Source organism: Nicotiana tabacum, chromosome 22, assembly GCF_000715075.1.
Source record: "Nicotiana tabacum cultivar K326 chromosome 22, ASM71507v2, whole genome shotgun sequence".
Taxonomy (NCBI): Eukaryota; Viridiplantae; Streptophyta; class Magnoliopsida; order Solanales; family Solanaceae; genus Nicotiana; species Nicotiana tabacum.
In genome coordinates, this window is record NC_134101.1 from 4,863,363 (window position 1) to 4,885,954 (window position 22,592).

Below are 22,592 nucleotides of genomic sequence, written 5' to 3' on the forward strand. Positions count from 1 at the left end.
TGGGCTGGTAAGGAGTAGAATTGCGATGCTCAATTTTAAATTGTTCACATACTTCCTTCATCAGATGACTATTCAATTTAGCACCATTATCTGTGATAATGATTTTTGGAATACCGAAACTACAAATGATGTTGGAGTGAACAAAATCTACTACTGCTTTCTTGGTAATTTCTTTCAATATAATATCTTCCACCCACTTGGTGAAGTAATCATTGTAACCAAGATGAATCCGTGCCCATTTGAAGATTTTGGCTCGATTGGGCCAATGACGTCCATTCCCCAAAAAACAAAAGGCCAAGGAGCCGACATAGGATACAACTCTAAAAAAGGCGAGTGAATCAAATCACTGTGAATCTGACACTAGTGGTACTTGCGAACAAAATGAAAGCAATCTCGTTCCATAGTAAGCCAATAATATCCTGCCAGATGGATTTTCTTTGCTAGAACATATACATTCATGTGCGGACCATAAACTCCCGAATGCACCTTATTCATAATCATTTTAGCTTCTTTGGCATCCACACATCTCAACAAATTTAAATCCGGAGTTCTTTTGTATAGGATTTCCCCACTCAAAAAGAAACCGTTAGAGAGTCGCCTAATAGTTCTCTTTTGTTCCCTATTAGCATGTTCCGGATATTCTCTTATTTTCAGAAACCTTTTAATATCACGGTAGCATGGTTCACCATCTGGTTCTGCTTTAATTGTATTGCAATAACCATGTTGATCCCGAATTTGAATTTCTAATGGGTCAATGTAAGTATTACTCGGATATGGAAACATTGAGGCCAGGGCGGCCAAGGCATTAGCTAATTCATTGTGAAACCTAGGAATGTACCTGAACTTGATGGACTTGAACCTTTTGCTAAGATCCTCTACACATTGTCTATATGGAATGAGCTTGATGTCTCGAGTCTCCCAATCACCTTGAGCCTGCCGAATAAGCAAATCTGAATCTCCCATCACCAACAGTTCATGCATATTTAGGTTTATTTCCATGTTCAGACCCATGATGCAAGCTTCATATTCTGACATGTTGTTTGTACAGAAGAAACGAAGTCGCACCTTGGCAGGGTAATGTTTCCCAGTAGGTGATACAAGAATTGCCCCAATCCCTACGCCTTTGATGTTGATAGCCCCATCAAAGTATAGTTTCCAAATTTGACTGTCATCTTGGACTACTTCTTCAACTATATTAACCTCTTCATCTGGGAAGTATGTGTTCAAAGATTCATACTCATCACCAACCGGGTTTTTTGCCAAATGATCAGCCAAAGCTTGTGCCTTCATGGCAGTACGAGTGATATAAACAATATCAAACTCTGTGAGCAAGATTTGCCATTTTGCCAATCTGCCAGTTGGCATCGGCTTCTGAAAGATGTACTTCAAGGGATCCATTTGGGATATAAGGTAAGTTGTATAGGCCAAAAGATAATGCCTAAGCTTCTGGGCGACCCAGGTTAAGGCGCAACATGTCCTTTCCAAAAGAGTGTATTTGGCCTCATAAGTGGTGAACTTTTTGCTCAAATAATATATTGCTTGTTCCTTTTTGACTGTGGCATCATGTTGACCCAGAACATAACCAAAGGAAATATCCATTACTGACAGATATAAACAGAGGCGTACCAGGTTCCGGCGTGACCAAAACAGGGAAATTTGACAAATATTCCTTGATCTTATCAAAAGCTTCTTGGCACTCATCTGTCCACTTGATAGTGGCGTTCTTTTTCAACAACTTGAAAATAGGCTCACATGTGGTTGTAAGTTACGCGATGAACCTGCTAATGTAGTTCAACCTCCCGAGTAAACTCATGACTTCTGTTTTGTTCTTGGGGGGGAGACAGCTCTCGAATGGTCTTTATCTTGGAGGGATCTAACTCAATGCCTCTTCGACTAACTATAAAACCCAAAAGCTTCCCAGAAGGAACTCCAAATCCGCATTTGGATGGATTGAGTTTGAGATTGTACCTTCGTAGCCTTTCAAAGAACTTTTTCAAGCCTTGCACATGGTCAGCTTGTGTTGTGGACTTAATGATCATATCATCAACATATACTTCAATCTCTCTGTGCATCATGCCATGGAATATGGTAGTCATGGCCCTCGTGTAAGTTGCCCCTGCGTTCTTCAAACTAAATGGTATGACTCTATAACAATAAGTTCCCCATGGAGTGGTGAAGGCGGTCTTTTCTACATCTTCTTCATCCATCAGAATTTGGTGATACCCGGCATAACAATCCACAAAAGAATAGATCTCATGTTTAGCACAATTGTCAACAAGGATATGAATGTTGGGTAAGGGAAAGTTGTCCTTTTGACTTGCTTTGTTTAAATCCCTATAGTCAATACAAACTCTGATTTTCCCATCCTTCTTTGGAACCGGCATAACATTTGCTAACCATGTAGTATATCGGACGACCCTGATCGCATTTGCACTTAGTTACTTCGTGATTTCTTCTTTAATCTTATCACTCATGTCTGTCTTAAACTTCCTTTGTTTTTATTGGATTGGTGGAAAATTAGGGTATGTGGGATGCTTAGGAACCACTAAATCGGCACTCAAACCCGGCATGTCGTCATACGACTAAGCAAATACATCTTTGTACTCGAACAAAACTTGAATTATGGCATCTCTCATCTTTTTTTCAGTATGAATGCTTATTTTTGTTTCTTTGGTTTTTTCAGGACTTCCCAAGTTAATTGCCTCAGTTTCATTTAAGTTAGGCTTAGGCTTATTCTCAAATTGATCCAATTCCTCTTTTATCTCCTTAAAAGCCTCATCTTCATCATACTCAACTTCTTGATTCATTATTTCGAGATTAGACAGCTTTTTAAGATCTGGGCATGAATTCTGCATGCATGTCATATTTTTAAGGCCAACGTTAACGAAACTGAAAATGATAAGAAATTAACAAAAATTAGGGAAAGGAAAAGACAGAATTTTACTATGAAATCAGAACTTCATTTCATTGAATTTGAAAGGATAGAAGGGTTAACATCAAAGCAAAGCAATTAAACTAAAATATCTAGATTACAACCCTTAAAATAATCCAAATACAGAAAAAGCAATAAAATAGACTACCAAGACTCCTTCCTGATGGGAGGAGGAGTTGCTTCCCAGTTGTTGAGCGAGGTATCTGGACCAATCAACTGAACACTTGCACGTCCAGGGCCCTCACCAACTTAAACCATATTGATCTCATAGAACATCTCCTTGAGACCCTGGCAAACTTCATCAATGTCATCCTGATTAGAAGGATTTTGGACTTCTTCAAATTGTGGCTTGACAAAAGAGTAGGCAATGTGAGGGATTGGTTTGGACAAATTCCAACCATTCTTTTTGCGGGCCTTGGATCTGTCTATGTCGGCTGATGTTGGTTTAAAACCCAAGCTAAAGGTATCTTTCTTCGAAAAAGGAGCAATAGGGTTTTCCCTGCAGAGAGGATCCTAATCATTTTTTCGGTTCATAGCTGTTCCTCAACATCAGTGCAGCTACCATCATGGATGTGGGTGAAAGACGGGGATGCATAATTGGTTTTTTTTCTTCCACTTGGTCAACCTCAATCACCTCAAAAGCTTGATATATGATGGATTCACACCCTTCCTTGGCCTCGATACATGGAATGGATGGGTCTTTATAGACGGATGAGTCGTCCTCCCCATGAACAATAATTTCTTGCCTGTCATACTCGAATTTGACCATTTGATGTAGGGTGGATGGTACACCTCTGGCCATATGGATCTACGTCCTTCCTAGAAGAAAATTATAGGAAGTTTTCATATCCAACACTTGAAAGACAATGTTAAAATCAACCGGGCCGATTGTCATGGTGAGTTCGATTTCCCCAATAGTGTCTCTTCTTGAACCATCAAAAGCTCTGATGCTGACATTACTAGTTTGAATTTTGTTAGTGTCAATGTTCTGCTGTTGTAGAGTAGAAAGAGGGCATACATCTACACTTGAGCTTGCGTCAATCATGACTCCTTTTACGTAATGCCCTTCACATTTGACCATAAGATGCAAAGCTTTATTGTGCTCAGCCCCTTCCTCAGGCAAATAATCATCGCTGAAAGTAATTCTATTTACTTCAAAGAATCTTTCAGCTATTTTTTCTAGTTGATTCACCGTTGTCTTTTCTGGGACATATGCCTCGTTCAGAGTTTTGATCAACACACGGCGATGCTCTTCTGAGTGCAAAATTAGAGATAACAAAGATATCTGAGCAAGGGTTTTCCTTAGTTGGACAATGATTGAGTAGTCTTGCATTTTCATCTTCTTAAGGAATTCCTCCATTTTTTTTTTTGCAACGGTTTCTTTCACTGGTAAGTGACTTTCCCTGGCTTGCTTAGCTTTTCTCAATTCCTCTGGTGAATAGCACCTTCAAGAGCAGGTCAAGCCCCCCATTTCATCTGTTTCTTCAACTATCTCTTTTCATTTGTATGTCATGATAGTCTTGTTATAATTCCAGGGAATAGCTTTTGTGTTTGTCATTGGGAGTTGTGCAACAGGTCGGATCACAACTGGCTCTGTTATATTTCTCAAACTATTATTCGGAATGATCTTTTGAATGCCCCCATGGATGTAAAGTTTTGGCCCACCCAATTGAACCTCAAACTTTTTTGTGCTTCCAGGGATATAGAGAATCGTTTTTCAAAACCTGCCAAGTTCAAACTAGAACTCGCACCTTTCACAATCAACGGTGCCAATTGCGGTGGGCTCACTATCACTTTTGGTTCTTGCCCTATGGTTCCAACAGTCATCTCTGTCTTGCCAGACTGCTTATAATCCCGATCATCACAAATCATCCCAATAAAATATGTATTATCATGAGTTGGGAGCGGATTGTTTGTGATATTAGGAGTATCCTCATTGTTTGTTACCATAATTGCCTTTGCTTCAATCAAATTTTCAATGGCTTTTTTTAATGTCCAACAATTTTCAGTACTATAACCTTGAGTGTTAGAATGATACTCACATCTTGCATTGGAGTCAAAACCTTTTGAATTTGGATTCACATAACGCGGCATGATAGGTTCAATCAACTTCAACTGCATCAACTTTCGAAATAGGCGTGTAGACGATTCCCCAATTGGGGTGAACTTTTTCTTTGGCTCCTATTCTCTCACATATTCCTGTTGGGGACGAGGATTATATGGTGCCTAAAAATTTGGTCGGAGTTAACGGGAACCTTATGAAATCGGTGCCCGCCATTGTTGGTGATTGGGAGGCCTATCATAAGCCTAAGCATTAAACACTGTGTATTGTTATAGGGGAACTGCGTACCGGGGACCCTGAGGTGGGTAGTAATTTTGAGGAAGATTGGATTGTCCTTGTTGGAATTGCACATAAGAAGGAACTATTCCTCTTTGAACTCTCCCGAACCCAGATGCCATAATGGATCCTTCCTCTTTCGTTTTTTGATTTCTGATACTGCCTAACCCGCTTTGAATTGCTTGCGTGGTCGCCTTAAAGGCTTCCTGACTCACAATTTTGCCCGACTTCATGCCATTCTCAACTATTTCACCAATCTTGATTGCCTCAGCGAAAGGTTTACCAATGGCGGCCAACATGTAATGGAGGTAGTCAGGATCCTGAGCTTGGAGAAAATAGTCAATCATTTCTGCCTCTTTCATTAGTAGTTTGACCCTAGCAGCCTGCTCTCTCCACTTGATTGCATATTCTCTGAAGCTTTATGTTGGTTTCTTCTTTATGTTGACGAGAGAGGAGCGGTCTGGAACTATATCAATATTGTACTGGAAATGTTGGACAAAATCTTGAGCCATGTCGTTCCAAACGTGCAAGTGAGATATGTCTTGATCTATGAACCACTCTGAAGCAATTCCTGTCAAACTTTCCCCAAATAAGCCATGAGTAATTCTTCTTTGCCTCTTGCTCCCCTTAATTGGTTACAATACCTCTTTAAATGGGCAACGGGATCACCATGCCCATCATACTTGTCAAACTTGGGGGTCTTGAAGCCGGGTGGCAAATGAACATGGGGGAACATGCATAGATCGTTAAACAAAACACTCTTGTGGCCTCCTAAACCCTGTATGTTTCTCATGGTTTGTTCCAGGCTCTTTATTTTTATGGTCATTTCCTCTTGTTCCATATTCTTGTCGGGCTTTTCGATCTCGACTGGGAACACATTTTGAGGAGTATGCTTGTATGAATCTGGAACCTTGAAAGCCAGTTATGGAGAGTAATGTTGGGCATCACGAGCATTCGGTTGTGGATCATTGTTGGACTTTTGAGCAAGAGTCGGTTGAGGAACAGTGAAAGTAGGGACAATGGGTACAGTAGGTGGGTCATTTCTGAGGGGTGCAGTTGGAGGACGTGGAATGGAGGTACTGGGGATAGTGGGAGGGTTAATGCTCGGACTAAATCCAGATTGGTACAATGGGTTACTTGTTATGGAGATGGGCATTTGATTTGCAACTAACACATTATGAAGATTATCCGAAGGCCCTATGGGTAGTGGGGGAGGTGCCTGTCTGTTCACCCAAGCTTGGTACATCTCTGCCAATTGTTATTTCAATACTCTTACTTCTTCAACCAGTCCCGTACCTTGTTCGACCAATTGTCCATGGACATCGTCATTATCTGACTCATTCTCACTGTTGTTTGCCATTCTACTTTTTCCTTTTGATCTCGTGTTGTAAGGGTGAGTCGCCAATTTAAACCACAAACCAACCACCTCTGTTTAACTCTAACTTTTTAATGACAAACAACAAATGCGTTAGAGTTAGGCATTTTGCAGATATTAATCATACATTGTATGTCATGCACCTAATGCTATTTTCATTTCTAAAATGATCTTGGAAGGCTTCATGCTTCATCCCGGTTTATTGGTTTAGTTTCTCTTGAATTTAACGCTCTTTTTTTCTTTCCTATTTTTTTCTCAAATATATATATTTTTTCTTCTTATTTTTTTGCTTAGATTTATTATGGCTATGATCGTATCCGATGAGGATTTTTTACATATCATGACGCCGTATGAACAGACCATTACGTAGTTAAGGGGAGAAATAATAACAATTTTGATTTTTTTTATAAAAATAAAATAAAACAAACTAAAATATTTTTCATTCATTTTAATCAATTTTTTTTATATACAATGAGAGAAAAGGAAATATATAGAAACTGACTCTAAAGATATGAACATGACTGGAATAAAACAAATATTGATAAGAATAAAAGACTCCAAATATAAAATTAAAATGCGACAAGCGAAAATCAAACTAAAAGCTAATTGACTGCACTAAAACTTTAGTCTTCAATGATCTTCTTGCTTAAATTGATATCATCAATGATCTGCATCTCTTGGACTCCATTCTCCCCCCAAAGTCTCGTACAAATTTTGAAACACCGCTGGAAACTGTGGGACGAGGGCACGTGCATGTTTACCAACTTTCTCATTGTTTAGATGGCGATGATCATCATGAATCTATGCTGCTTTTTCTGCCAAACGAAGTACTTGCTCTCTGGCTTGCCCCATATTCACGTGACAATTCTGCAACTACATCTGGGTAGTGTTGAGGGTGTGCCCCATTTGAGCCTCCCGTCTCTCATACTCTTTAATACCGCGGTTTAGCACAGCTCTCTCAATCATCCACTGACGTCGCTCTGCCTCAAAATCTGCATGTTGATGATCCCTCTTCTGCCTTTTTATTTCTTCTAATTGTGCAAGAAGCTGACCTTTTGAGCGTATCCAATGGGCTATTTCTCTTTCAAACTGCTCTTTTTGCCGATCAAACTCCAATTATTGCTGGTGCGCATCCTCTTCAATGATACTCAGGTCTTCTTGCAACTTATGTATTTTAGCATTTTTGTTCGCCTCAACTCTTCTGACTAAACCAATCGTGTTTGCCAGTTCTTCTTCTAAGTTGCCCGCCTCATTTTTAACATGCTTTAGATCTTTATCCATGACTCATAAGGCAGATTGATAATCTTTCTCAATATTTAAATGAATCTGAGCGATTCCGGCTTGCTGCTGGGATTGTTGTTTGGCTATGGTCATCTAAGCATGCTCCAATTCCTCTTTCAGCCTTTCTATAGTTCTTTGATCATTTCTCCTCATGTTCGACCCCTCATGCCTATCACTAAACGACGAAGGGTCATGAAACCAGTATAATCATCCCCTTCTGAGGTCAGAGCCTCAACTACACCTGCCAAGCGGATGTCAATGCGTCCTTCCCTTTCCGGAAAAACTACACGCCCCAAAAAAGTAACCATAAATACAAACCTTCTGTGAACCTTCCATGTTTCCTTATTTTTCTTTGATTTCAGTTTTTCCACATTCCTTTCGAAATTGCATTCTAGGCCATACAAGTGAAACAGAAATCCCAACTTAACCCACCTGCCTCCTAAACCTTCATATTGTCCGTAATTTATGTTCAGGAACTTCTGAAACTTACCCTCATTCACATTTTTTGGTACTATGGGCCTTTGGCGGTGAAGATTACGTCCCCACCCCTGAAAATGGGTGATATCTTCCAAGGTCGGAGTCATTTCACAGTCGGTAAAACGGAACACATTATTTTTAGGATTCCAGTGCGGAATCAAAGTTTCGATCACATCCCTCCTGGGCTTGATCGTAATCATGTGAACCAAATATCCCAAGTACTTCTTTATCTAGTTTCGCTCATATTCCTTAAAGTCTTTCCACCAATCCCACAACAACTGTGGTATTATAATCGACAATTAGAAAATCTAGTATCCCTTCTGATCTGGGCCTCTTTTCAGACTTACCCCTTTCTCCACTCACGGTGTACCTGTTTACCCAAACACGAGGTTAGGCTTTAATCAAATATATTATTGACACAAAAAATTCGATTTCTCGGGTTTTGACTCTATAAAATTAAAAAATAAAAGCCAAACTGTGGGACTAAAAAAAATTAAAAAACTAATCATGAAATTAAAAAATATTAAAAAAAATAAAAGGCTCAAAATGACTATTTTCTATAAAAACAAGTGAAAATAAAGAATAAAAAATAAACTGGCCTCCCATTTCACATTTCCGGGGAAGGTTTCAAGGCTATTTCGACAAAAGGACCGGATGCAAGGAAAAAACTAGTCAAAAGAGATAAAACTGACAAAGTGACTATATTATTATTATTATTATTATTATTATTATTATTATTATTATTATTATTATTATTATTATTATTATTATTATTATTATTATTATTATTATTTGAAAAATGAGTTTGTTAGATTTATTGTTGTTTTGTAATTTGATGATTGGGTTTTGCCTACATATCTCATATCCGGTGAGAATCAAAACCGCGTAGTTCGGTTTAAATAAATTAAAAAAACTATTTTGAAAATTATGATTTTACATATTAGAACCCTTCAAAATTTTATTTTAAAAAAGGGGTTTTTATGAAAATTTTGAGGAAATTTTCTCTTTCTCTCTTCCCTGTTCAATCAATCTATTCTAAAGCCGGTCAACATTTCAGTAAAGCCTACCGAATAATGTTACATGTAGCACGGAAAAATTAACATGTTAGTCTGAAAAATTGGTACATGTCCTAGACACGCCCGGCCCCTGTGCCGAGTCCCGCTAAGTCCAATGCACATGATGCAAATAAAGCGTAGCCTACTAGAGATATTCATTGTTGGTGGCTTGTTCTTCTAAGTTTTCAAATTCTAAAGGAGATGGTATCTAGACCTGGCTTACCCGAGTGGACGACCCGAGCCGAGGAGCGTCAAGCGTCACCAGTAGTAGAACAACACTGGCTAGCTAACGGCTCTCCCGCCTAAACATGTGTGACTAAATCCTTCACCAGAAGCTGGTAGGCTAACTGGCTTTATCTCAAGACAGAAATTTTGTAATGCTGGTAGGCAAACACAACATAACTAATTATCAGAAGACTCAGAGGGATGCGAGAGAAGATACAATTTATATCACAGTTCAAATAAATATTAAAGCGGTAAATAAGCGACAAATAGCACATTAGGCTCCCAAACACAATAATATCCAAAACATGATAAATGTCAAATAAGAATCAATATACAAAACTCGAATTTTTATTAATTGTCCCGGGCAGAGTCACCAGAGCTGTCACACCTCTTTTTTTTCGCAACTTTACGAGGTTGAGTTAGAAGAGTTTTTCCAATTGAAGTGACGATTTGAAAAGGGATAATTTATTATTTAGAGTCGCCACTTGGAATTGAGTTTTGGTATTCCAAGTCACCTTTTATTTGAATCCCTCATCAAATGGAAGGTTTGAGTCCTAATTTATGATCTACGAAAACAGAAGATTGAGTAAGGAATTCTGTTGACCGAGGGGAAGGTGTAAGGCATCCCTCGAGTCTCGTAGTTCTAACACGGTCACTTTTATTGACTAATATCCGGCTTAAATCAATTCTCAACTATTCTTGTATTTTATTGATTATGATTTGCCTATTAGCACTTAATTAATTATTAAATTTTATTAATTATTTGGACCCAGATGCGATACGCACATAAGGTATTTCTTTGAAGTTAGATGTTAAACCAAGGTAAAGAATGTATACATGGTTAAAACATAATTATTTTTAAATTGAAAGGCATCGAGATGCGGGAATGCGCACATGACCCTTTTATTACTTAAGCATATCAATCCAAGGTTCAGATATAGACACATGGGCTAATATTTAAAATACATCTAAATTTTTCTAGCGTTTTAGAGTATTTCAATTATTTTTAGATTCGAGACATTTATTTATATATACTTATTTTTTTTCCTTTTACTTATTGGAACGAGACTTAAATTAGTTCATGATTCATCTTGCTACCTAAAAAATTTACCACTCTTTTTGTTTTATTTTATTTTTTTACAACAGACTTTAAATTAATCCGTAATCCGCATTTCTCACTAACTTATGAATATTTATTTTTAGTTCTAACTAGCAAGCTATTATTTTATGATTTGGGCTAACTATGAAATAACTTAATTAATTAAGAACCTTTCTGTAGCAACTGCTAAATTCACAATAAAGTATAGGATGGAACGAGATAACCCAAACAATTAATTCACATAAATCATAACATAAAATATAAAAATAAATACATTAGTTAAAATAAAATTAGGAACTCGTTATTTAAGAACAAGATGCTCAACTCATGAATATAACACACATAAATTCACTTATCAAATAGCTTACAAAGAGCTACATGAATTTTGTTTAACATATGGATACGGTATAAAAGAAACTAAACTGTAATGACCCAATCAGTCATTTTGACTTTTAGAACCCTGTTTTCTAAAATAAAACTTTTTGTATGTGCTTTTAATAATTTATGACTTACGAGAATGGTTGGTTCGTGATTTGGAAGTATTTGGGTTGAAATCGGAACACTCGGTTCCTTAAGTTGGCCTTAAAAGGCCAAGTTTGACTTCGGTCAACATTTTGAGAATACGGTCCTGGAATAAAATTTTGATGATTCCAACAGGTCCGTATGGTGATTTTGGACTTAGGAGCGTGTTCGAAATTTTATTTGAACGTCCGTAGTTAATTAGGCTTGGAATGGCTAAAATAGAAAATTTAAGTTTGGAAGTTTGACCGGGGAGTTGATTTTTTGATACCGAAGTTGGAATACAGTTCTGAAAATTTTCATAGCTCAGTTATATTATTTATGACTTGTGTGCAAAATTTGAGGTCAATCGGACTTGATTTGATAGGTTTCGACATCGAATGTAAAAGTTAGAAATTTTAAGTTTCATTAAGCTTGAATTGGAGCATAATTCGTGGTTTTAGAGTTGTTTTATGTGATTTGAGGTTTCAAATAAGTTCGTATGATATTTTAGGACTTGTTGGTATATTTGGTTGAGGTCCCGAGGGCCTCGGGTGAGTTTCGGATGGTTAACGGATCAAAAGTTGGACTTAAAACAGCTGTTGCAATTTTTCTCTTCTGTTGGAAATTCTAAGCTGAGATCGAGCCCAAGATCGAGGCCCATGATCGAGGTCCATGATCGGACTCCTATAATCGGACTACCATGATCGGACTCCCATGATTGGACTCCATGATCGGATTCCCATGATCGGACTTCATGATCGGACTCCATGATTGAGGTCAGCCTAGACAGATCTATAAGTTATAAAAACAGGGAGCTTCGTCCCATTTGCCATTTTTGACGAATTGGAGCTTGAGGAGAGGCAATTTTGACATATTTTTAAGGAAAAATACTGAGGTAAGTGATTCTAACTCGAATTTGGTAAATATACATAAATATATCATTATTTTCACCATTTAATTAGTGTTTTGAGATTGAAATTTGGGAAATTTTTAGAAATCTCATAGAAACAAATTTTTAACATTTCGGTATCGATTCCGAGTCGGATTTGAGTGAAACTGGTATGGTTGGACTCGTAATTGAATGGGTTGTTAGATTTTATAACTTTTACCGGATTCCGATACGTGGGCCCCACAAACGAAGTTTTTAATTAATTTTGGATTTTCATTGAAAAATATAGTATTTTCTTATAGAATTAATTCCTATAAATTTTAGTGATTGTATCGAATTATTTTTGGCTAGATTCAAGCCAGTCAGAGTTGGATAATCGTGGAAAAGGACTTCTAGAGGATTAAATTGGAGCAAATTGAGGTAAGTCTCTTGTCTAATCTTGTGAAGGGAAAATTTCCCCATAGGTAATTAAAGTAATAATTGTTGCTAATTGTGGGGGTTACGTACGCACGAGGTGACGAGAGTCCGTACGTAGCTACTATTAATGTTAAAGTCCGGATAGTTTAGGATTCAAAGCATGAATTACTTGTGTAAATTATATTCTTTGTTTAATTAATATTATTTGATATATATATATATATATTGTGAATTGTTAGATATATATATATATATATTGTGAACTGTTAGATAAAAATATTAAAGGATGAAAATCTCATATACTTGATTTTCTGTTTAAATTAATTAATTGTTAATAGAAATCGTTCTTTCTCTCGAATTTATCTTTTAATAAATATACTCTCCTTCCGGAGGTACATAAGAAAATGTTCTCCTTTCTTGTGGAGCGAGCCGAACGTTTCGGCAGGATAAATGCATCTATGGATCGTGCCGCACGTCCCTCGGCAGTGTACACGACACTCTGGATCAAGCCGTACGACCTCAGCAGAAATCGTGCTTAATAATAATAATTACACGATACTTTGATAGTTTATTGAAGCTTGCGAAGCTAATTGATAAATTGGAAATCTTGAAATTTAAAGAATTATTATTCCTGCTTATTAAGGAATTATTGTTATTCCTGTAAATGAGACTAATTGATAAATTAAAAATTTATTGGAATTGAAGAAATTTAATTAATATATTGAGAATTGTTGCATTTGAAGGAATTTAATTATTTCTGCTGGTCAAATAAATTATTGTAAATTCTGTGAATCATGCTGATTTAGATATTCTAGTTTTATTTTAATTTTTATTATTGACCCATAGTGAGTATCAAAGTCGGTCATCTCGTCTCTACCACTTCGAGATTAGGCTTGATACTTACTGGGTACACGTTGTTTACGTACTCATACTACACTTGTTGCACTTTTTGTGCAGGACCTGAGGCAAGTACTAGTGGGGGACCTATCGTCTTACACCCATGTTATCCAGGGGCATAGTGGTGAGCTACCTTTCTGAGCCGTTCTGCAGCTACCAGTGTCTTTCCTTGTATTTTTCATTCTGTCTATTTTTATTTCAGACAGTATTAGAGGTTTTTGTATAATCTACTAGATGCTCATACACTTGTGACACCAGGTCTTGGCACACACATTGGTAGAATTTGAAATTGTATTATTTTTCTTGGATTTAAGTTAATCTGTATCTTTCTAATTTCTTAATATTGCTAGTAAAATAATAAAATTTCTTAGAAAATTATTCTGAAAATAATTGATATATGTCTAATTCATTTGTTGGCTTGCCTAGCTATAGTGTTGGGCGCCATAACTTATATGTACTTTAAATGATACTTAGAAAAATACCATAACTTATTAAAATTATAATTAAAAGATTACCATATATTGTTTGTAAAGTTTCTTTTTTCTCTCTCTTTACAAATAGAAATAAAATATGTATTCTAAGAATGTTAATATCTTTGTAGTTTTTTTAAATTTATTAATTTTTTCAAATAAAACCTAATAAGAGTAAGATAAAGATTTAAAATATTAAGATTAAACCTAAAAAAAATATTTACGCTAAAATAATATCGAATTTGGGTGCGGTCAAAAATTAGTTGTTCACAATTCCTCCAACGATTGATAAAATCGATAAATGGTTCACCCTTCCATTGATGAGTATTTGTGAGTTCTACCACGCTCACAGTGCGCCTTGTGCTATAAAATCGATTGAGGAACTCTTGCTCTAGTTGATCCCAACTATCAATAGATCCCACCTCGAGGTCTGTATACCAATCAAAAATATTTCCTTTTAGCGATTGGACAAACTGTTTGATGAGGTAATCTTCATAAGTCCCAGTATTGTTGCATGTCTCAACGAAGTGCGCCACATGTTGCTTTGCATTGCCTTTACCATCAAACTGTTGAAACTTTGGAGGTTGATAGCTAGCAGGCATCTTCAACATATCGATCCTTACAATGTACGACTTTACGTATGTAAGGGAGGACTTGGTAGCAACTTCATATTTATTCTTAATAGTTCCTTCAATGAACTCCTTCAGTTGATCGATGGGAATCATCCCTTCAGATGAGACAGGGATAGCCTTAGTGGATGCTACTCGTCTTGGGGGAGAATCAATCTCTGGAACTTCTGGGAGCTTGCCAGGTGCATGGGTGGATTCTTCTTCCATCAAGATTCCCACCCTGTCTGTTAGCTTGTCAATTCTAGCATCTTAATTTTGCATGCACTTGGTCAAGCCAACGATTGCTTCCGTCAAGTTTGCCAACTGCTCTTCCACAGATGAAGTGTTTGTCACTACGACTTTCATGATTGTTGTAGATGATGGGGAGTAGCATGGATTGTCACACAGATTGATTCTTGAATGGCTCACGCTATGCGGTGTAAGTGGGGAGGATCCATCACTTGAAGCATCATCATCTTCCTTCACATCAGAGTTCTTGGATCCAGAGAGGTCAAACAGAGTAAGAGTTTTCTTGATCTTTTCAACAACATCGCTTCCTCCTTCGGGTGCGTTTGTGGAAGATCTTGCTCCTTTTGAGGATGAAGATCCGAAAATAGGGGTTGATGCAGACGACACTTAGAGTGCTTGTTATGCTAAAGAGCTTGCTTTGCTCCTCGTAACTGGTCCAAAGCTTCCAAAAGTAACATCGAAGATGCTTTCCACATCAGCATAAAACCTAAAATTAGCTGCCTTAATGGAAGTTGATCTGGAGTTAATTTTTTGTGAAGCCATTTCGATGTTTTTGAACTTTGGTGATTGAAAAGTTGAGATGAGAGGTAGAAATTGTCCCACCGGGTATGCCAGAATTTGTAGACAATAAATTATTTCGAGAAAATAAAATCAAGACTGAAAATATCGCAACAATCGTAGTATTTTATTTCAAATATTTGAGTATTACAATCTCAATGGTTCCTCCGATTCTTCTTTTCAACAGTAAATAAAAGAGCCTTCGAGCTCAATCTTGAATTTTATTTTATTTTAATCCAAGTGCTTGAGGACTCATCTTGATCTTGACGTATTTTTAATCCAAGGGCTTGCAGCTTGTTCTTGAATCTTCGTCTTGATCTTTTAATCCTTAGAATACTTGAATGGTTGTAACTTTTAGAGAAATCTGCAACGTTTGATCCACGAGCTCCCTCTTGCTTCTTGTTATAACTTGTGGTGTCTTTTCTAGATTATGAAGACCCCTATTTATAGTTGTGAGAGGGAAGAGTTACGATAAGAACAAACTCTTTCTGACCAATCAATTTGAAGTGTGACAAGGCTATATTTTGTTGGCCAGAACATGTCACTTGCACACGTGGTGCAATTTTATTGGCCATTTAATTTGGCTTAGCATGCCTTGTCATTTTGACACGTGGCATGATCCCATTATCTCTTTCGTTTGACTTGGCGCGCCACGTCATTTGACACGTGGCACCAAATTGGGTCTCTAGGAAGATGATATCTTGGGTTTAATGAAGTGAGCTCATCACTTTAGCCCAATTAACTGGGCTACCCAATGGATTAAGACTTATTTATTTAATCTATATATGTTGGACTTATATAACTAATCAAATTATATTAGCCCAATAAATTTATTTGAATTAATATATCTTGAATTTAAAATATAATCCAAATTATTTTACGGATTTAATTTCAATAAAATTTATATGCCTACACAAAGTTTTCGAGTCGATCTTAGAATTCAAAGATTTCTATTAGATAATATCACGCAAATATACAACGAGAAAAGAAAGAGAAAAAATCAAATTGTTCGGAAATAAATTCATTAGAATTAAGGATTTCAAATATATACTTATCATTTTTGAATAGTGAGAGTCATACTTTTGAGATACGTGTCTTAGAGAAAGTTACCATATCAGCACATGTCTAACCGTTGCACGGACAATTTATAGAAGAGAAAAACTTTAAAATGTAAATGGAGTTTTTCAATCTTGTTAAGTATAAAGGAATTACGATTATGGCTCTTTTTATACCATCTCTAAGTATGCAATTATTAAAAAATTTTAAAATTTGTTATCCCAATTAAAACTTATAAAAAAACAATTGACTCTTATAACCCGTTTGGACATAAGATTTTTTTCACTTTTTTTCGAATTTTTTTTACTTTTTTCGAAATCAGTGTTTGGCCATAAAATTTTTAATTTTCACTCGAAGATGAATTTTGAAATTTTTCGAAAATTTGAAAAACACCGAAAAGCTATTTTTCAAAATATTCACTCAGATCACTCACAAAATTTCAAAAACAACCCAAAACTATATTTATGTTCAAACAAACTCTAATTTTCAAATACCATTTTCACTTGAAAAAAAAATTTATTTTTGTTTTTAGAATTTTACAATTCTCATGTCGAAACGCCCACTTAGTTCTCCAAACTTGGCAAAATATACACAAGTAGATTTGCGCAGTCAAAACGACATCGCACCTTCGTTTCGCAACCACCGAACCCGCCGTGGTCCTTAGTGTGCGTATAAATAATTAAATATCAAAGCTTCTTCAATTTGTTGCTCTCACTGACAGTAGCGTTCTTCGGAAGCTCGAATATTCAGAGAGAGAGCATATTCACAAGGTATTTTTGTGTCAATATTCAATTCTCAACCATACGGGCTCATTTTGCTTCGACTCATTCAATTACTTGTATCATTCAATAAATTTGAAGATCGATCTTGCATTCATGTATTCAGATCTTATTTGACTCCTTTTTTGTTTAATTAAAATCAACTTCCTTTGATTGGACGAGCATTTGTTATGCATTTAGTTAGATTGCGTGTAGAAAGGCGGATCCATCATATGAGCAGTGAGTGCAAGTATATTTACTCGCTTGTACTCCGATTATGCATATGCATATAGAAAGTTTACAGATAAAGATTAATTTTTTTTTTTTTTTTTTGTGTGTGTGTGTGTGTATGTTTGTATTATTTAGAAGTGTATCAACTGCTTTTAAATCCTTGATCCGCTTCTGCTTGCTATTAACATTGAACAAACTAGTTTTTTGATCCTTTTTGGAGTAGATTCATAGGCTTACCAAAAAAGTCAGTTATCTTTTGCTTAAATCATTCAAGAGTAGTAGACTGATGCCGAAGATTAATTGAATTTGATCATGCAAATTCTGAAGCTAAGTTTATGGATACTCAAGTTGATGTAATAATAAGAATCTAAGTAATCTGGTGATCTGAGCGTTTGATTGTTCGGTCTGTCAATTCATTTATGCTAGTACCATCATTTTCGTTGCTTGAAGTGGTTGGATGCATCGACAATTTTCGGCTTGGCCTATCTATAGTTGAATAATTTTACAAAATAATATTTATACTAACTTTGAACTTATTACTACAAAGAAGTAGCGAGTACAGTGGCACAACCATTGCTAATTGATTATCAGGATTTGATTCTTTTACATTGTGGTTGTTCTTTACTGTATCTTACTCTTTGTAGCATTCTATTGTTGCCTTTATCATAATAAATCCAGTAATCTCAAGTTCTGCTCATTTTCTCAATTGGTTGGCTTGGCATCTAAATATGTAGCTTGTAATAACTTTTGGAGGTTCTTTTGACTATATGTTGATATTACCCACCCTTAGCTTCAAGAATAAGAGAAGTTTTACGTCTTATTGTCTTTGAGCTTCATTATTGTCAAGGCTTTCCACTAGTGTTGGATAAACTTGTGGATTAATTGTTAAATTGACATGTAAATGTACTTCCCTGGGATATTAACTGCTATGATGCTATAATCTGATGCAGTAAAGCACAGTAATGGAAGGCACAGTCTTTGCCCCTGCTTTAGAAGGAATTAAACATGTCAAGTCTGAGGAAGGAGTAATGCTTACCAAACCTTTCTTAGATGTCTGCAAACACATATTACCCGTAATAGGTACTATATCTTGTGTTTTAACTTGGAATTTTTAATCTGTTCTCCTGCGTTCATTTGACATCCAACTATACATTTTCACTGATCCCTTCTGCTTTGACTTCTTGAATAGTCAAAAAAAAAAAAAGTTAGCCTGGTATTTTAATTTTATGAAGAGTGTCACTTGAGCTTCTTGGTACTGCTGATAGATAATACTCTAGATAAGCTCCTTTTATTTTCTCTGTCAATCTAATGCTTGATCTTAATTTTCCCAATGAAATCGGGTTATGAAATTGATCAAATTGGACTTTTAACCCTCTTATAATTTATGCAAGAAATTAGGATGTTGCAGTGTCTACCTTATAATGTTTCAATCTTGGCAAGTATGATGTGATGGCATTGCATTTTCTACTACCTGAGCTATGTATTTATCAAGATGTCGCTTTGAAGATAGAGCTTGGAGAAAAAGAAGCTGAAATGTTACATTTTGGTGTTTGGTTCAAAAATTTGAAGAAGAGTCTCAACAAAAATATAATATCTGTTTTTGCAAAAACTGTTTTAAAACCAGAAATCAAGAAAGAATAGCTTTTTTGGCTTTTGCAAAAAGTTAAACTTTTCTTTCCTGGTATTTGGTTGCAAAACATAAAAAAAAAAAATGAACTTTTTTTCTGAAACAAGTTTTTTTCAAATTTTTGAAGCATACTCCAAGCCTGGAAACCCTTCTTACTCTTAAATGTTAGTTGCGAGTTAAACTTGGGAATAGAATTTTATCCCAAGGGCTCGTTCCTTCCAGAAGGATGTAATGGTAATTTGTCGAAGTATTTTCTCTTCTTCTCACTTCTATGTTGCATAAAGCTTCTAATTTGAATTCCCTGTTTCAGTTTCCTTTGTAAAGGACCACTGATTCTTAGTCATTTTTGTCTTGTACATCTCAAAAGAATGTTGGACGCATGTTATTTGATTATCTCTTTGTTTTGTTCTAAATCTAGAAAAGTTTGGAGCTGCCATGGCATTGGTCAAGTCTGATATTGGTGGAAATATAACGGTCAGTCTCTCATCTTTTGCTTTAACTGAACATTTCTGGTTTTTTGTCTGCTTATTTTCTATTGCTTATATTTTACCTTCTATTTCTCAGTAAAAAATGCTTTTGATTTTGGAGTTTCACAGCATTTGTTCTAGTAAAGTCCTTTTATTTGGGGGTGCAGGATAATTTTCTCTTCTGCGCCTTTCTACCACTTCTCTACCCTGAATGAGCAGGAAAGCCCTGTTAGATAATGCTTTCCTGTAATCCAGCATGTCTGAATAATGGGTTTTAGTCACATTTTGTAGAGTAATTATCTTGAGAACAATGAGTTTATTCGGCCAGGCAACTGAACTAGCTCGACCTTGGTTGAGGACCTTCTATGTTATGTTGCTCGATATTCTTGGGCACTTCATTCCTTGAACCATGCAAATGTCTTCTGTTGACTTTGTCCTGCTGCAGTGCTGCATATAGCTAGGAAACCCAGCCGATATCTCGTTTTTGCAAAATTTTAGATGCTTCATTACTAAAATCTAGTATTGAATATTGATGCTGCAGAGGTTAGAAAACAAGTACTTGTCAAACCCAACAAAATATACAAACTTGTACAGCATGGTGCAAGAAGAGGTTGAAGCGAAGACAGCAAAAGGCTCTTCCAGTTGCACAAATGGTCTTCTTTGGTTGACAAGGTTGAGAATAATTCTCTATCTCATCTAACTTAATCTCTTTTGTGCAGCCATTCATCTTCTCGATGATGTCTTTTCCCATGCTCAGAGCTCACTCATACAAATCACTCAGCAGCATGCATGTCCATGCTGTTCCACAATGCATTAGAATTCTGGTTAACTGAATTGCAATTAAAAGAATCTGTCATTATGTCTTTAGGGCTATGGATTTCTTGGTGGAGCTGTTCAGGAATTTACTGGACCATGGGGACTGGGCGATGTCACAAGCTTGCTCTGATTCATACAGCAAGACGTTGAAAAAGTTTCATGGATGGTTAGCGAGTTCAAGTTTTACGGTAACTGTTTCATATGCCCTGAACTTCGCTTCTAGTGCTATTGATCTGGAACAGTTGCATCTTTCCCCATACTTACCATGCAGACTATGAGATTCTACCTTCTGGTCTTGGAATGCGTTTGCTACTATTGATCTTTCCAGAGAAAATCCATGTTGGCTTATTTTGGTGTTCCGGTTACCAATATTATCTGCTTAGCGGCTATACTCTTTTCTTAACGTTATAGTTTTAAGATATGTCATAGACAGTCAAATGCACATTTAGCTTCAGTGTTGTTTCCTAGTATATGAATGTTGGTCTAAGCCCAGTGGCCTTATATGCTGCTGCTGACTAATGGTGTGAACTGCACTTTACTGATATTTAGGGGGAAAGAACTTTGATATTTCTGCCATCCTTTTTTTTTGGTCTATATTTCCTCTCATGTTCTTCCTGAGCTGAGGGCCTACCGAAAATAGCCTCTCTACCTTCTCAAGGTAGGGATAAGGTAGGCGTACTCATTTCCCTACTTGTGGGATTACACTGGGTTTGTTGTTGTTGTTATTTCCGCTCATGTTCATGTTGGGTTAGTTATTCTTTAAAATGCTTTCTTCTTTGTCAACTCGGAATGTAGTTTTTTATTTTTCGCTAGAGAGGTGAAGTTGCAGTAAATATATATTTTTATTGCTTTTCATTCCGAAATTAAAATTTCTGCCATCCTCATTTTTCTCTATATTTCCTCTCATGTTCATGTTAGATTAGTTATTCTTTAAAATGCTTTCTTCTTTGTCAACTCGGAGTGTAGTTTTTATTTTTCGCTTGAGAGGTGAAGTTTTTATTTTCCACGGTGTGGGATATTACTGGGTATGTTGTTGTTGTTGTTGTTGAGAGGTGAAGTTGCAGTATATATATATATAGCTTTTCACTCCGTTATTAAAATTTATACTGAAGTTGGACCAACCAGCCAGACATCTGCTTTTAGTTATTGCTATTTTTGAACTCCTCTCTCTCTCTCTCTAACAACACTGAACTGTAATTACAGGTGGCAATGAAGCTCGCTCCAGATAGGAAGAAATTTATGGATGTAATATGTGGGACTGGTGATATTAACAGTGACATTGGACAGTTCTGCACTACTTTCTCACCGCTTCTCGAAGAGAACCACAAGTTCCTGGTAAGATTTCTTATTGGCGGATATCTATCAGATAGATACTTGGATTTTTTGCTGGGCTTACACTATTGTAGTTGTTCTTTCCCAAGCCCTACCTAAAGAATGAAAAGAAAAAAGAACTTGCTCCACTTTCCGGCATATTGATCTTTTAGATCTTCCTGGATCCGCTTCCAGGGGCAGAGCTAGAGTATTACGTATGGGTTCGGACGGACCGAGTAGCTTTTGCTAGATCCTGTATTTATATTAGGAAATTCATTAAATATTTATAAATATTTGATTGTGAACCCAATAACTACGAAGAGATATAGGTACGGTGGCTAGTTCAGAACCACTAAATTTCAAATCTTGGCTCCACATCACTTCTCAAATGGGTATAGGTAATTGTCGTCAATTTTCACTGCATGACTGATTAACTCGTGGAATAGCTGAAGGGCCTCTAGTAAGTAGTATCATGTTTTCTTGCATTTCAATTCAGGGAATATAAACGGTGACAGTAAAAACTTGTTTACCGTTGTTGCCATTGCAGGCCAGCGTAGGAATGGATGGTCTGAAAGCATCTTAAGTCTAAAGGAAGTTTGCAACTCAGTTGAGATTCATCCACACTGTGAGAAACTTCTGAAACAAGCATACTTCCTGCTTTATCCTGTTGTACCATGAGTAGCTATAACAGCAGACAATGAGCTTTCTTGTCGGAAGACATTGGTTTGTAACTTAAAATGAAAGGAACTGGATTGAGACAATAAGTAATTCTGGAGAACAATTTGACTCAAATATTTAATTTGATTTTCCAGATCATGATCACCTTTTATGACTTTACATGTTTCTTACTTCAAGTGAATGTATTGTTCAGTAAGTATTATTGTCGCATAATTCTATTTATTTGTGAAAATTACAAGTTTGTCCCTGTCCTGTTTCAACATATTAAGATTTAACA

General features: G+C 36.4%; 1 protein-coding gene across 1 annotated transcript; it reads left to right on the forward strand.

Annotated features, from left to right (window-relative positions):
- The first annotated feature begins 17,056 nt into the window (after positions 1-17,056).
- On the forward strand, positions 17,057-22,469 carry LOC107761496 (glycolipid transfer protein 1). The gene is made up of 7 exons (XM_016579718.2): positions 17,057-17,197; positions 18,367-18,496; positions 19,462-19,517; positions 20,052-20,182; positions 20,379-20,514; positions 21,530-21,661; positions 22,185-22,469. Exons 2-7 carry the CDS (start codon positions 18,379-18,381, stop codon positions 22,218-22,220), a joined length of 609 nt encoding a protein of 202 aa, XP_016435204.1. The 5' UTR covers positions 17,057-17,197; positions 18,367-18,378; the 3' UTR covers positions 22,221-22,469.
- Positions 22,470-22,592: the final 123 nt, after the last annotated feature.

Excerpts from the sequence above, each read along its gene's own strand:
- LOC107761496 (XM_016579718.2), top strand. The coding sequence starts at position 18,379 with ATGGAAGGCACAGTCTTTGCCCCTGCTTTAGAAGGAATTAAACATGTC. Across the intron at positions 18,497-19,461 it reads ACACATATTACCCGTAATAG|AAAAGTTTGGAGCTGCCATG; the intron begins GTACTATATCTT and ends TTCTAAATCTAG. Across the intron at positions 21,662-22,184 it reads AAGAGAACCACAAGTTCCTG|GCCAGCGTAGGAATGGATGG; the intron begins GTAAGATTTCTT and ends TTGCCATTGCAG.